At 43.3% G+C, this 13,755-nt stretch overlaps 1 protein-coding gene across 8 annotated transcripts in view; it reads left to right on the plus strand.

Annotated features, from left to right (window-relative positions):
• The first annotated feature begins 149 nt into the window (after positions 1 to 149).
• Kcnu1 (potassium calcium-activated channel subfamily U member 1) overlaps positions 150 to 13,755 on the plus strand; it is an 88,041-nt gene continuing 74,435 nt past the window's right edge. For 3 of the 8 annotated variants that reach the window (XM_059244398.1, XM_059244399.1, XM_059244401.1), the window contains exon 1: positions 11,819 to 12,049. In XM_059244398.1, the coding sequence (XP_059100381.1) occupies positions 11,855 to 12,049 (195 nt within the window). In that variant the 5' untranslated portion in view covers positions 11,819 to 11,854. Of the gene's footprint in view, positions 189 to 211; positions 730 to 4,034; positions 4,184 to 11,818; positions 12,050 to 13,755 lie in introns of those variants that run through there. The other 5 variants (XM_059244400.1, XM_059244405.1, XM_059244404.1 and 2 more) reach the window with 5 other exon arrangements.

Below are 13,755 nucleotides of genomic sequence, written 5' to 3' on the forward strand. Positions count from 1 at the left end.
TTCCGTGAGTTGCCGCCTTGCGCTGCTTCTTAAAGTGGGAACGACTTTTCGCCGGTCCCACCGCTTGCTTGTGAATCACGCTCTCTGAGCAGCCCGCTTTAAGGCCATAAAAAGCAGAGCGGGACACGGAGAGCCCATGTTTGGGGCGGCGAGCCGCACGAGGTCTCTCCTGTGCTTTCCTCTAGGATGTACGTTATTGCTTAAAAAAAAAAAAGCCCGCTCATTTTCGTGGCTAAGAGTGGGAGCCACCGCGCATATGAGGATTAGAGAGAGCGTTGCCTTTACGCCGTTTTGTGCAGAGCGAACGTTCCTAATGAAACGTCTGAAACTTCCAGAAAAAACCCAGCACTCGCTAGCTCACACCTGTTGTAAGCTGCTGTCCTCCTCCTCGTGGCTCGCCACGCAGAGCCCGTTTCCACATGGCTTTTGGAGAGACTATAGATTCCGGAGCCCGAGGGAGGAGAGGGTGGAGAGGATGCGAGTGAACATCTGGCCCGAGGAGGCTGGAAGAACCGTGCGCGCTCGCGACGAGCTGCAAGCGGCTTGTTCCAGAAGGACTTGAAGGAAGCAAGCCCCGGGGCAGAGTCGGCTACCGGAGAACTGAGTTTAGACAGGTTTGGTGCCTAGCAAAACAAGAGCGGAAACGGAAGACTGAGAAGGTGGATGTTAGCTGGTAGTTGAAACCCTGGAGTGAGTGGAAGGAAGCCTATGGTCTCCAGACTCTAGGAGGTAGACTGTAACAGTCTCTCTCTCTCTCCTCTGCCCTCCCCTCCCCTCCTCTCCTTTCTTCTTCTTCTTCTTCTTCTTCTTCTTCTTCTTCTTCTTCTTCTTCTTCTTCTTCTTCTTCTTCTTTTCTCTCTCTCTCTCTCCCTCTCCCTCCCCCACCCGCCCTCCCTTCTCTCTCCTCTCTTTTCCCTCCTCCTCCTCCTCCTCCTCCTCCTCCTCCTCCTCCTCCTCCTCCAACTCTTCTTCTTCTTCTTTCTCTCTCTCTCTCTCTCTCTCTCTCTCTCTCTCTCTCTCTCTCTCTCGTGCTAGGACAACTCGCTGGAAAATATGCTTTCCTTCCTTCCACCGTGTGGGTTCTAGGGGATCCAACTCAGGCTTAGCAACAACGCTGAGCCATCTCATTGACCCTACATTAGCTTTTTTTAAAAGAGTGAATTGCAGTAGAACATAGATTTTAAAAAAAATTAGGGATTAGATTACTGATAGTTACTTTCCTGTTACTATGAGAAAATTCTGTGAGCAAAGGTAACTTAAGCAAGAAAGTGAGTTTATTTTGGCGGAGGGTTTCACAGGGATAAGACATGATAGAGGAGAGAAATGACCCCAGGCAGCAGCAGGCAGCTTGACTTGAGAGCTCACATTCTTTTTTTTTTTTTTGTTATGAACAATATTATAATTGTTATAACAATAGTTGTAATAAAAGTTAGATAGGCCAGGCTGTGGTAGTGCACACATGTAATCCCAGTGCTTGGTATGCAGAGGCAGGTGGATCTCCGAGTTCAAGGCCAGCCTGGTCTACAGAGCAAGTTCCAGGACGGCTAAGGAGAACTCACATTCTTTGCCAGAATCGCCAAGCACAGAGAGAGGGAACTCCAAGAAAACAGCCTTACTTTTTACTCATAAAGCCTGCCCCCAGTGACATACTTGATCCTGCAAGGCTGCACCTCCTAAGCCTCCCCAAATATCACACCAACTGGGGACCAAGTGTTCAGATCCCCAAGACGGTGGAGGACATGTCTCATTCAAACCATCACAGATCATGTTCCTTCCAAAGTAAACTTTCACCAAAAGTAGTTAGTATAGGCTGGAAATGTAACCTAGCATGCAGAAGCCCTGAGAGTAAGTCACCAATATCACATGAACTGAGTATGGTCACATATCTCTGTGATCTACTGTGGTAGTAGAGGCAAGGAAAACCCAAATTCAAGATCATCTTTGGCCACATAAAGAGTTTGAGGCCAGCCTAGGATACCTGTATCAGAAAACCAAGAAAGTAGTTATCACAATATCATTTCTATTGATGAAAACTAAAGAGAGGGTAACTTAAATGCAAACATAGAGGAGCTGTAATGGATCTGGAAATGTGGCTCAGTGGTAGACCTCTTGCCTGGTATGCATGAGAGGCCCTGGGTTCCATCCCCACCACTGAAAACCACATAAATAGTAGTAAGGTGAAAAGCCACTAAATAGTTCCATATACACATCTTGAGACACTGATTCATTTTTAAGTGGCATTCCCAAAGTGATAGTCCAGTCCATCAACAAAGAGATGCTTACCCAAGAAACAGCATGTGTGAAGAACTTTCAACTAAAATATAGTTACATTCTTTTCCCCTTTTCCTTTCCTTCCTCCAACCCCTCCTATGCCCTACCTTACCCTCTCAAATTCATGATTTCATTTTATTATTGTTATATGTATATATATATGATTACATACACATATGCATAAAATATATAAATATAGTATGTTGAGTGCATTTAATGTTCTGTATATGTAGTGATTTCAAGGCTGACCACTCAGTACTATATAACCATTAGGGGTCCTATCCCTGGGGAAGACTGATTTTCTTTCTCTCACTAGTTATTTATCTGTAGTTGTCTAGAGGTAGGGCCCCTTCCATGTTAGCATGGCTATTAGTATCGTCATTGTTCTGGTCTTCTTCAGGCAGCCATATTGTTGTGATGTCACCAGCACTCGGGAGGCAGAGCCAGGCGGATCTCTGTGAGTTTGAGGCCAGCCTGGGCTACCAAGTAAGTTCCAGGAAAGGCGCAAAGCTACACGGAGAAACCCTGTCTCAAAAAAAAAAAAAGAAAAGAAAAGAAAAGAAAACCTCAAAAAACTGAGGTTTCTTCAGGAAAATAGCTTTGAATTATGCTAGCAAACCCAGCCAAACATCTGTTCAAAAGAACCAAGAACCCTGGAGACCCTTGCTGGAAGCCCCCTACCCACACCTCCATCATATGTAGAGCAATGGAGGGTTTCTCAAGGAATGTAGCAAGGTCACACAAGCATTTTGGCAGAGACTAAACCACAGCGTGGTTTCTTCTCCTTTCCCAAGGCCTCCAGGAAGGTTTAGTAAGTAAAGAGCTGTGTGAGAGGGATATGGGGAAGCTGACATTCATTCAAGGACATTGCTTGGCCTGCTTCTCTGTTTTTGTTTCCCAGGGTTCTCAAGGAACCCTACCTATTGTTGCTTTTGCTCTTTTGGGGGGCCTGCCACCCGGCTCCCAAATAAATCACACATGGAGGCTTATTCTTAATTATAAATGTCCGGCCTTAGCTTGGCTGATTTCTAACCAACTTTACTTAAATTATCCCATCTATCTTTTGCCTTTGGGCTTTTATCTTTCTCTATTTCTGTGTACCTTTCATTATTTCTTACTCTGTGGCTTGCTGTGTAGCTGGGTGGTTGGCCCCTCAATTCCCCCTCCTTCTCTGGCTACTTGTTTTTTTTTTTTTTTTTTTTTTTTTTTCAGATTTCTCCATCTATTAATTTTCTCTGCCTGCCAGCCCTGCCTATCCTTTCTCCTGCCTCACTATTGACCGTTCAGCTCTTTATTAGGCCATCAGGTGTTTTAGACAGTCACAGTAACACAGCTTCACACATTTAAACAAATACAACATAAATAAATGTAACACACCTTAAAATAATATTCCCCAAAACCTACCATACTAGGGCCTAACACCTCTGGGGCCATGAGTGTTTGACTAGGTTTATCAGGCATGAATTCCTTCTTGTGGAGCAGACTTCTGATCTAAGCAGAAAGTGTTTGATTATTAACTCCATAACAGTCGTAATACTGTCGCATTAGGGCACGTCTTGCCTGCAGGTTGGTATCGTAGCTCACAGGGGTACACATCTGAGTAAGACTCTACATCATTTCTCCTCCAGTAATCTACATAGCTCCTTTTGGCACTATGAATGCTAGTCAACAAGAAGAAAGTTTTTAGGTCAATTCCAGATTGATTTCTCTATGTCCTATAATATCTTCAGCAATATGATCTTGCCTTCTACTTCTGTTGGCAGCCAAGAGGAATGGCAAGAGCTTGTATTGTTTGGGGAGGCCTCTGGGGCCTCCCTGACCAACAACTCAAAGGAGATACCTCACACCTGGCATTGGGATTTTTGTTTAATAACCTATGGCTTCTGGGAGCAGCAATAGCCACCCATGCAAGGTACTTCCATTAATTTTTTTTGTGCGTTTTTTAAAGAACAGCCTACAGAATAGTATGTTTCCACATGTATTTTTCATACATCTTTAGTTTTGGTTAACCCCTCCCTACTCCTCTTTCCCCATCCCCCACCCCAACCCCACCCAAACCTTCCCACCCCTGGTATTCTCCTCCTCTACTATCATGTGACCGTGTTTCAGCACCCCACTTCTCTCCCTTGTTCTTGAAGCGCCTTAAAATACCTTCTCTGGTTCGAGGATAAAGCAGTTGCCTGTGTATTTTTTAAAGTTTGTTTACTTTCTAAGTCTTAAAAGGCAGGGGGTGGGGATGCAGGCCTTTAACTCCGGCACTTGGGGGCTGAGGCAGGTGGATCTCTGTGAGTTTGAGGCCAGCCTGGTCTACTGAGCAAATTTCAGGACAGGCTCCAAAGCTACACAGAGAAACTCTTGTCTTCAAAAACCAAAAAAAAAAAAAAAAAAAAAAAAAAAGGACGTATCTGCATGTGTGCCCCACAACATTTGACATTCTGGCTTATAGTAGATATTCAAAAGAGTATCTACTGCCTTTCATTCTTACTAGCTTTTCAGGCATAAGCAAAGTACTTTCTTAGTAATCGTAGAGGGTCATATTGCTGCGGAGTTACCCACTTCCCAATCTCCAAACATAGATTACCTACCATGACAAAATAACTCAGTAGTGCCATGAAGTTATCGGATTTGAAGCTAGCAGCATGAATAATTATACCTTGAATAGCACTTGGTTGCAACAACAACGTGTACACACACATGCACACACACACACACACCACTGTGGTACACATCCATGAGTGGAAGGTATTACCCTCCCAATAGTTTGCAGTGAGAAGTGAGGAATGTGGAATAGAGAAGTATGGACAACTTGGGTTAAGGTCTATGTAGCTTTACATTTCATCCCCCTAACAAATATTTTTAAGGATCCGTAATTTACACACTCGATGAAATTCATACAGTTTGCCAGGTGTGTGTCAGGTGCAATATTAGATGCAGGGCGCTTAGTGCTGAGTAAAACAAGCAGGACACACTGTGTGTGTGTGGAGTGCACAGTCTTAGGGGAGAAAAACAGGCCAGTCAAATAATTATGAGTACTATGGAGTGGGACAAAGAAAGGGTCTGAGCCGGGTGCGGTGGCCCACACCTATAATTCCCACAATTCTTAGGTGAGGGCAGGAGGATCAAAAGGTTAAGGCCAGCCTGGCTATGTGAGGCCTGTCTAAAAGAAAACACCACCATCACCACTCTACCATGAAAACCAACAAGAAAGGGTCTGAACACCGTAAGAGAGACCAGCGGAGCAGCTAGTGGGATTCCTTCCTTAGGGCAGTCAGGAGGAGGTGCTGAGACCTGAGGAAGTGGAGACCTGAAGGATGGCAGGTCCCAGAGTCATGAGGGCACCGGGTAGAGAGCAGAGACAGCACACCACAAAGGACTGCAGAAGGAAGGGCTTTGTATGTTCCCACTAAGAGGGCGTCATGTGGCTGGAACACACAAATGGTGTCATGTGGGTGACCAGTGATCTCAATTTGCCCAAGACTGAGAAGTTTCCCAGGGCATACAACTTCATATTGAGCAAGAGGCAAATTTTATTTTGAGACATGGTCTCACTGTGAAGCTTGCTGTGTAGAGTACATTGGCTTTGAACTCACAGAGCCCCATCTGCCTCTGCCTCTGCCTCCAAAGTGCTGGGCTTAAAGGTATGCATCACTGTGCCTAGCCAGTTCTTGGTAATTGGGAAATGTTGCTCACTCTAGAGAACATGTGTTTGAAGCCTTCCCCCAAAATTAGGAACAAGACAAGGATGTCCCATTTTTTCACGCTCCTGTTCAACATAGTACTTGGAGTCCTGTCTAGAATAATAAGATAAATAAAGGGGATAAAGGAGATAAATACAGACAAGGGAGAAGCCAAAGTAGCAACATATGATTCTGTACATAAAAGATTCTAAAGACTCCACCAGAAAACTATACAGCTGATAAGCACGTTCAGCAAAGGAGCAGGATATAAGTCAGTAGCCTTCCTCTATACAAACAACAAGCATTCCAAGACAACATGGTAGCAATACAATTCGAAGTTGTCTCAAAAAATCTTGGAATAAATCTAACCAAGGAAGTGAAAGACTTACACTATTAAAACTTCACAACACTGCAAAGAGAATTGATAAAGATACCAGAAGAGAGGAAGACTCCATGCTCATGGATTGATTGGTAGGATCAATATTGTGTAAATGGCCATCTTACCAAAAGCAGTCCACAGATTCAACACAGTCTCCATCAAAGTTTTAACGGTTCTTTACAGAAATTGAAAAAATAATCTTAAATTTCATATGAGAACACCAAAGACCCAGGATAGGCATATACAGCTAGTGTGTGTGTGTGTGTGTGTGTGTGTGTGTGTGTGTGTGTGTGTGTGTAAAGTAACATTCCCCCATGGATGGGCCGCTTTCTATTTTCTTGGCATCTAGGCTCCATTTTCCCATTTAGATGAAGCATATATAAAAATGAGAAGTTAAGAGAATAGTGAGGTGGCCAGTGGGTAAAGGCACTTGCAGCCAAGCCTGATGACCTGAGTTAGATTCCTGGGAGCCACATAATGGAAGGAGAGAAGCCAACTCCTGCAAGTTGTCCTCTTACTTGTATATATGTGCCTCGGTGTGCATGTCTCCACATGCATACACACGCACACAAAATAAATGATGTAAAACAAAACAAAAAACCTAGAACCTAAGATCTGCATTCGTGTGAGAGTATATGGTGCTTGTCTTTCTGAGACCGCATTACTTCACTTAATAGAGTATTTTCCAGTCCCATACATTCTCCTGCTAACTGCGTCATTTCATTTTTCTTGATGGGTGATTAAAATTCCATTGCGCATGTGTACCACGTTTTCATTTTCATTCAGCTGTTGTTGGCATCTGAGCTGACTTCATTTCCCTCTTACTGTGAATAGAGCAGCAATGCCCGTGGATGCGCGAGTATTTCTGCTGTAGGACATAGAGTCCTTTCAGGTGTGTGCCCAGGAGTGATATCGCTGCGTTGGATGGTAGCTCTGTCTTTAGGTTTTGAGAGTCCTCCACACTGACTTCCATAATGGCTGCCCCAATTTACACTCATACCCACCATGAATTAATGTTTTTTCTTTCCCATATCCTCTTCAGAATTGGTTGTCGTTTGTTTTCTTGAGGATGGCTGTTTTGACTGGAGATGGAATCTCAGAGTAGTTTGAGTAATATCATTTCGTTCATGGCTAAGGATGTTGCAGTCTTTAAACATCTTTATTGTACATTTGCATTTCTTCTTTAGAGAACTCTGTTCTATCTCCTTAGTCTCTTTTTTGTATTGTTTTCCTTTTTATTTGTTTAGACAAGGTCTCATTGTGTAGCTCTGGTTGTCCCAGAACTCATCATGTAGACCAGGCTGGCCTGGAATTCACAGAGATCTGCCTTCCTCTGTCTCTTAAGGGCTGGGAGGAAAAGTGTGCACCACCATGCCAGGCTTGCTTTTTTTTTTCCACCCCCAACAAAGTCTGCCCCGAATCTGCCCCCAGGATGACTTTGAACATCCCTCTCCCAAGTGTTAGCATTACAAGCATGTGCCACCATGCCAGGTTTGGTGTGGTGCTGGGGTTCAAACCAGGGTCTTGTGCATGTTAGGCAAGCACTCGACCAATGAAGCCATATCCCTAGCCCCACTTGCACACTTCCTTAGTGTGCCACAGTACACACTTGGAAGTCAGAGGACATGTTTTGGGAGTCAGTTCTCTCCTTCCACCATGTAGGTAGGTCTGGGGATATTAAGGAGAAAAATAGCTTAGTTGCCTAAAAGAGAATGGGAAAGGATGCCGTATTGTTGTAAATATTAAATGGTGAAAGTTAAGAAAGTGAAAATAGCCGGGCGGTGGTGGCGCACACCTTTAATCCCAGCACTCGGGAGGCAGAGGCAGGTGGATCTCTGTGAGTTCAAGGCCAGCCTGGTCAACAGAGCTAGTCCAGGGCAGGTACCAAAGCTACACAGAAACCCTGTCTCGAAAAACCAAAAAAAAAAAAAAAAAAGTGAAAATAGTATAATTACAATAACTGAAGCAGAAGTAGTCTGAATAAATGTGTATAGATATCTGACTTTATTTTCCGGATAGCTGTAAGCCTCCCTGTGGATACGTATGTTCGTACGTGGGCACATGCTTGATCATGGAAGCACATGCATGTGTCTATAACAAACAAATGAATCGGAGGCCAAAGGTGTTGAATGCCCTGACGCTGGAGTTACAGGTGGTTGTGAGCCACCTGATGGGGGTGCTGGGAACCAAGCTCAGGTCCTCTCAAAGAGCAGCAAGTGTTCTTAACCACTGAGCCATCCCTCTAGCTCTGCAGATGATTCTTCACGAACTTATCTCCTTCCCTCTTTCTTCATTTGGAAAAGGACTGCAATGGTTACTGGCATCTTTTTTTTGTTTTTAATTAAATTACATTTTTAAATGCTGTGTGTGTGTGTGTGTGTGTGTGTGTGTGTGTGTGTGCGCGCGCGCGCGCGCGAATTCCATGGTGAAATGCAGAGGTCAGAGAACAATGTTTAGGAATTGGTCTTCTCCCAACGTGGGTCCTTGGGTATTGAACTCAGGTCCTCAGGCTTTCTGGCAGGCCCTTTACCTATTCAGCCATTTCATTTCACCAGCCCTCTATTCTTTTCTTAAATAAAAATTACTACATTTTATTTATTTCTTGCGTGTGCAAGTGTGGATGTCGGGACAACCTGCAGTACCTTGTTCTCTCTTTTCACTGTATGGGTCCAGGGGTTGAATTCAGGTTGTCGGCCTTAGTGTCAGACACTCCCCGCCAGTCATCTCACTGGCTCTTTTTGTCCTTCCTTCTTTCTTTCTTTCTTTCTTTTTTTTTTTTTTTTAAAGATTTATTTATTATGTGCACAGTATTCTGCCTGCATGTGTCCCTGCAGGCCAGAAGAGGGCACCAGATCTCATTACAAGTAGTCGTGAGCCACCATGTGGTTGCTGGGAATTGAAGTCAGGTCCTCTGGAAGAGCAGTCGGTGCTCTTAACCTCTGAGCCATCTCTCCAGCCCTCTTTCTTTCTTTCTTTCTTTCTTTCTTTCTTTCTTTCTTTCTTTCTTTCTCTCTCTCTCTCTCTCTCTCTCTCTCTCTTTCTTTTCTTTCTTTCTTTCTTTCTTTCTTTCTTTCTTTCTTTCTTTCTTTCTTTCTTTCTTTTGAGAGAAGAATTTCTCTGTATAGTTTTGGTGCCTGTCCTGGATCTCGCTCTGTAGCCCAGGCTGGCCTCGAACTCACAGAGATCCGCCTGGCTCTGCCTCCCGAGTACTAGGATTAAAGGCATGTGCCACTACTGCCTGGCTCTGTTTTTGTTTTCTATACTCATTTATTCCCTCCTCTCCTCTCCTCTCCTCTCCTCTCCTCTCCTCTCCTTTCCTATGCCCCTGCTTCTTTTTTTTTGAAACAGGCCTCACTATGTAGCTCAGGTTGGCCTCAAACTCACAATCCTCTTACTTCAGTGTCTGGAATCCTGAACCCAGGCCTCACTATGTAGCTCAGGTTGGCCTCAAACTCACAATCCTCTTACTTCAGTGTCTGGAATCCTGAACCACACAGTGTCACCGTGCTTAGCATAACATTTTTTCTTGTATTTAGTTTTAAGTATTCTCTTTAAAACATAGAATGCCAGCCAGGTGCTGGTGGTACATGCCTTTAATCCCAGCACTTGGGAGGCAGAGGCAGGCATATCTTGGAGTTTGAGGCTAGCCTGGTCTACAGAGTGAGTTCCTGGACAGCCAGGGATACACCGAGAGACCCTGTCTCAAAAACCAACTAACCAACCAAATAAACAAACAAACCAACCCCATAGAATGCCATTAATAATTCTATCAAGTAATCATCATGTTTGACATAGATCTTGCACAGTGACTCAACGGAAAGGCCAGGGCTGGCGCTCAGATGTGGTGATATATTGTGTACCCTAATAAAATTTGCCTGAAGATCAGAGAACAGAACAAGCCACTAGATTAAACATAGAGGTCGGACAGTGGTGGCACATGCCTTTAAACCTAGCATTCAGGAGGCAGAGATCCGTCTGGATCTCTGTGAGTTCAAAGCCACCCTGGACTACATGAGATTGACTCAGTAGGAGAGAAAACAGCCTGGTGGTGGTGGTGGCACATGCTTTTAATCTCAGTATTTGGGAAGGCACACGCCATTAATCCCAGCACTAGGAAGGAAGTGATGGCTGGGTGGAGAAAGGTATATAAGGCAGGAGGAGACAGGAACTAAAGGTTTTTTCAGGCTGAGGAGTCCTAGAGGTAAGAGGTGGCTTGTTCCTTTGTCTCTCGGTTCTTCAGGTAAATTTTATTAGGGTACACAATATATCACCACACTCAGACCTTCTGACATGTAGACCAGGGAGGGTCATGTTGCTGCTACAGCCCAATGTCGGGGTGTAGTAGAAACGACAGAAAAGCTTAGAGGAAGGACATAGAACTGTAATAGCAGTCCAAGAAATGCCTCTGTTGTCTCCCGGAGACAGCGTGCTACACAAAGTGATCAGGATGGGCTGCTGAGGAGCACACTGTTTTCCTGTTTCCCATCATCTCATGTCATATCATCTAGGATGAGACGAGACAGGCTCGCCACTGGAAATTAAAATTCCACTTACCGCTCGTGTATAAACGATGAGGCATGACATAAAAGGGATTCATCTCCTTCTGAACTTTGTTGGACCAGAGGTTTTACTGACAGGACAGAGATAAAAACAAGAAAGAGGAGGATTTGACAAAGAATAGATGGTGGGGGGGGGCAGTTTGATGATCTTGCATCAAGCAACCAATGACATTACTAGTGGAAATACTTTATATAATATATATAATCATTATATTTATATAATATATATACCTATATAATAATAAGCCATTCTTATTTAAATGAAAAACAAAATTATATCTATATATATAATAATCTTAAAATGAATTTTTGAAATAGATATGTTTTTGGTGTTCTTAACTATTTATACATATTGAAATGGTTAATTATCATCAAACACACTATTTCATAGTTACTGTGTGTGTATGGATGTGCATGTGACAATGTATGTGTGTCCAGAACACCCAGAATCTACTCTTCCACTCTCTCAGCAAAAATACACAAATTTCAACATTAATAACCAGTCTTTAGGTTGTATCTTAAATTTACTGTTTACCTACAGCTTTTTAAAAGAATAAACACAACCCAAATCTTTAAGAATTTTTTTTCTAACGTTATCAAGACTGTAATGTTGTCTCAGAAAGATGCAGAACCGGTTTTGAGATCATTGGATGTATTTCACCAGAAACAAAATTTGAAGTTGTGTGACTAAACAGGTCCATTGAAATGGGCAGCCAGCTGCTAACAGCCCCAGAGTGTATAATTCCTCAGGGGCATAGAGAAGTACCCATGGGGTCCAGAATTCCCATCTACTGACGGCTGCCCTTGGTAGGCCCTACCATTTTCTAGCGGTTAACTGCAGTGTGGGTTTCACCAGACTCTTGTCCCTTGAACTTCTCATTGGCTTTCACATCCAGTCCTAAGATGATGCAATACACTGTTGCCAAGTGACCGTGACATCATAGAATGGCCAACAGTGTGGTCTCAAGATGTTTCACTCACACCTAGGCAATTTGAATGAGAAAGAAGTGGAGGAAAAGTCCTGCAATATTGAAATCCAAGGAGCCTTTATTCTTTCCTCCTGCGTGACTTTCTTCGGGGGACTCATCATCTTAGTCATTTTCAGAGTAATCTTGAAAATCACAAAAAAATGGCAAAGCATCAATCATTCAGGAGCCATCTTGGTCAGTTCCCTTGCTTGGGACATCTGTGTGTGAAGACTGGAGCTAAGTTTGGCACATGTCTGTGTTTAGCAAGCAGTTTAGGCCTTCCTTGATTTTTCAGGCTAATGAGCCTGATGCGTCATAAAGGGCAGAAAGCAGGGCTCAAGGCCACCAGTGCAAAACTTGGTGAGCATGGATGACGATGGACGCACCAGAGTCTCTGTTCTGAGAAAACTTCTGTAAACATTGCCAGTTAAGGCCAAATGTGGTACTTTGTGGGTTAGTCACTTGAGGCAGGAAGATTGCTCTGTGTGTGTGTGTGTGTGTGTGTGTGTGTGTGAGAGAGAGAGAGAGAGAGAGAGAGAGAATATATATAATTTTAAAGAAGAACATAAGGGTCTACATAGCAAGTTCCAGGCCAGCCAGAGCTACGAAGACTGTATGTCCAATGTAGGCTTGAGATAAGCCTAGGCTTCATAAGACCTTGTTTCAGAGAGTTTTGTTAATTACTGAAGGGAGTCATAGAGGCACAGACAGCAACTCAGTCTTTCTTTTGCACAGTCTTTGTGCATGATTCGTATGTGTCTGTATGTATATGTGCTTTATGTGTTTTTATGTGTTACCTACACCAGCCACAAATGCCTGGGCGTTTACTGGAGCCTAACTCACTTTGCAAAGGTTGATGTGATTAACTGCTGGCAAATGATGACAACAGGAACAAATGATGGGAACAAATGATGACAGTGGGAACAAATGATGACAGTGGGAACAAATGATTGGAACAAATGGTGACAATGGGAACAAATGATGCTTTATGAAGATGACATTATTTGAAATTCCTCTCTTCCTTTTTTTTTTTTTTTTTTTTTTTTTGGTTGACCTGGAGCTCACTCTGTAGCCCAGGCTGGCCTTGAACTCACAGAGATCCGCCTGCCTCTGCCTCCCAAGTGCTGGGATTAAAGGCGTGCGCCACCGTCGCCCTGCAAAATTTCTTTCTTCAATGCCACATGACTATTGTGTTTTTGTTGTTGTTTGTTTTGAGACAGAGTCTCACTATGTAGCCCTGGATGGCCCGGAACTTGCTATGTAGACCAGGCTGGCTTCTAACTCATCCGCCTTTGCCTCCCGTGTGCTGGGATTAAAGGCGTGCACCACCACCATCAGCTCAGTGGAAGAATTGCATCAAGTCCTCTGTAGTTTGTTATCATTTTCACTTCTTAAACTTTTGTTTCTTCCTGGAAGAGATTATAGTAGTTTTTTTGTGATAGAATACATTTTTATGTATGTATCATAATTAATATTGCAAATTTTGCTTAAATATATCTCTTAATGTTTAGGTGGTATAAAGTAACATAGTTTGAAATAAGAATAAAAAGTTAAGGTTATTAGTAATAGGGATTTTATGTTTTTATATTTGAGAATATCTAGTATTGAAGTTCCTAGATTTTATTGATAAGCCAGTTTACTCTGCAGTTGTTTCTACTTTAAAGACTTTAAACAGGGCTAGAGGGATGGCTCAGGGGTTAAGAGCACTGGGTGCTCTTCTAGAGGATCTGGGTTCAATTCCCAGCACCCACACAGAGACTCACAACTGTCTATACTTCTAGTTCCAAAGGATCTGATGCCCTCTTCTGCCTACCCTGGGCACCAGGCATATGCTTGGTGGACAGACATTACATTCAGGCAAAACACCCATATATATAAATAAAAATAAAGAAAACCTTTGA

The sequence above is a fragment of the Peromyscus eremicus genome, chromosome 17 (assembly GCF_949786415.1).
Source record: "Peromyscus eremicus chromosome 17, PerEre_H2_v1, whole genome shotgun sequence".
In the NCBI taxonomy this organism is placed as follows: domain Eukaryota; kingdom Metazoa; phylum Chordata; class Mammalia; order Rodentia; family Cricetidae; genus Peromyscus; species Peromyscus eremicus.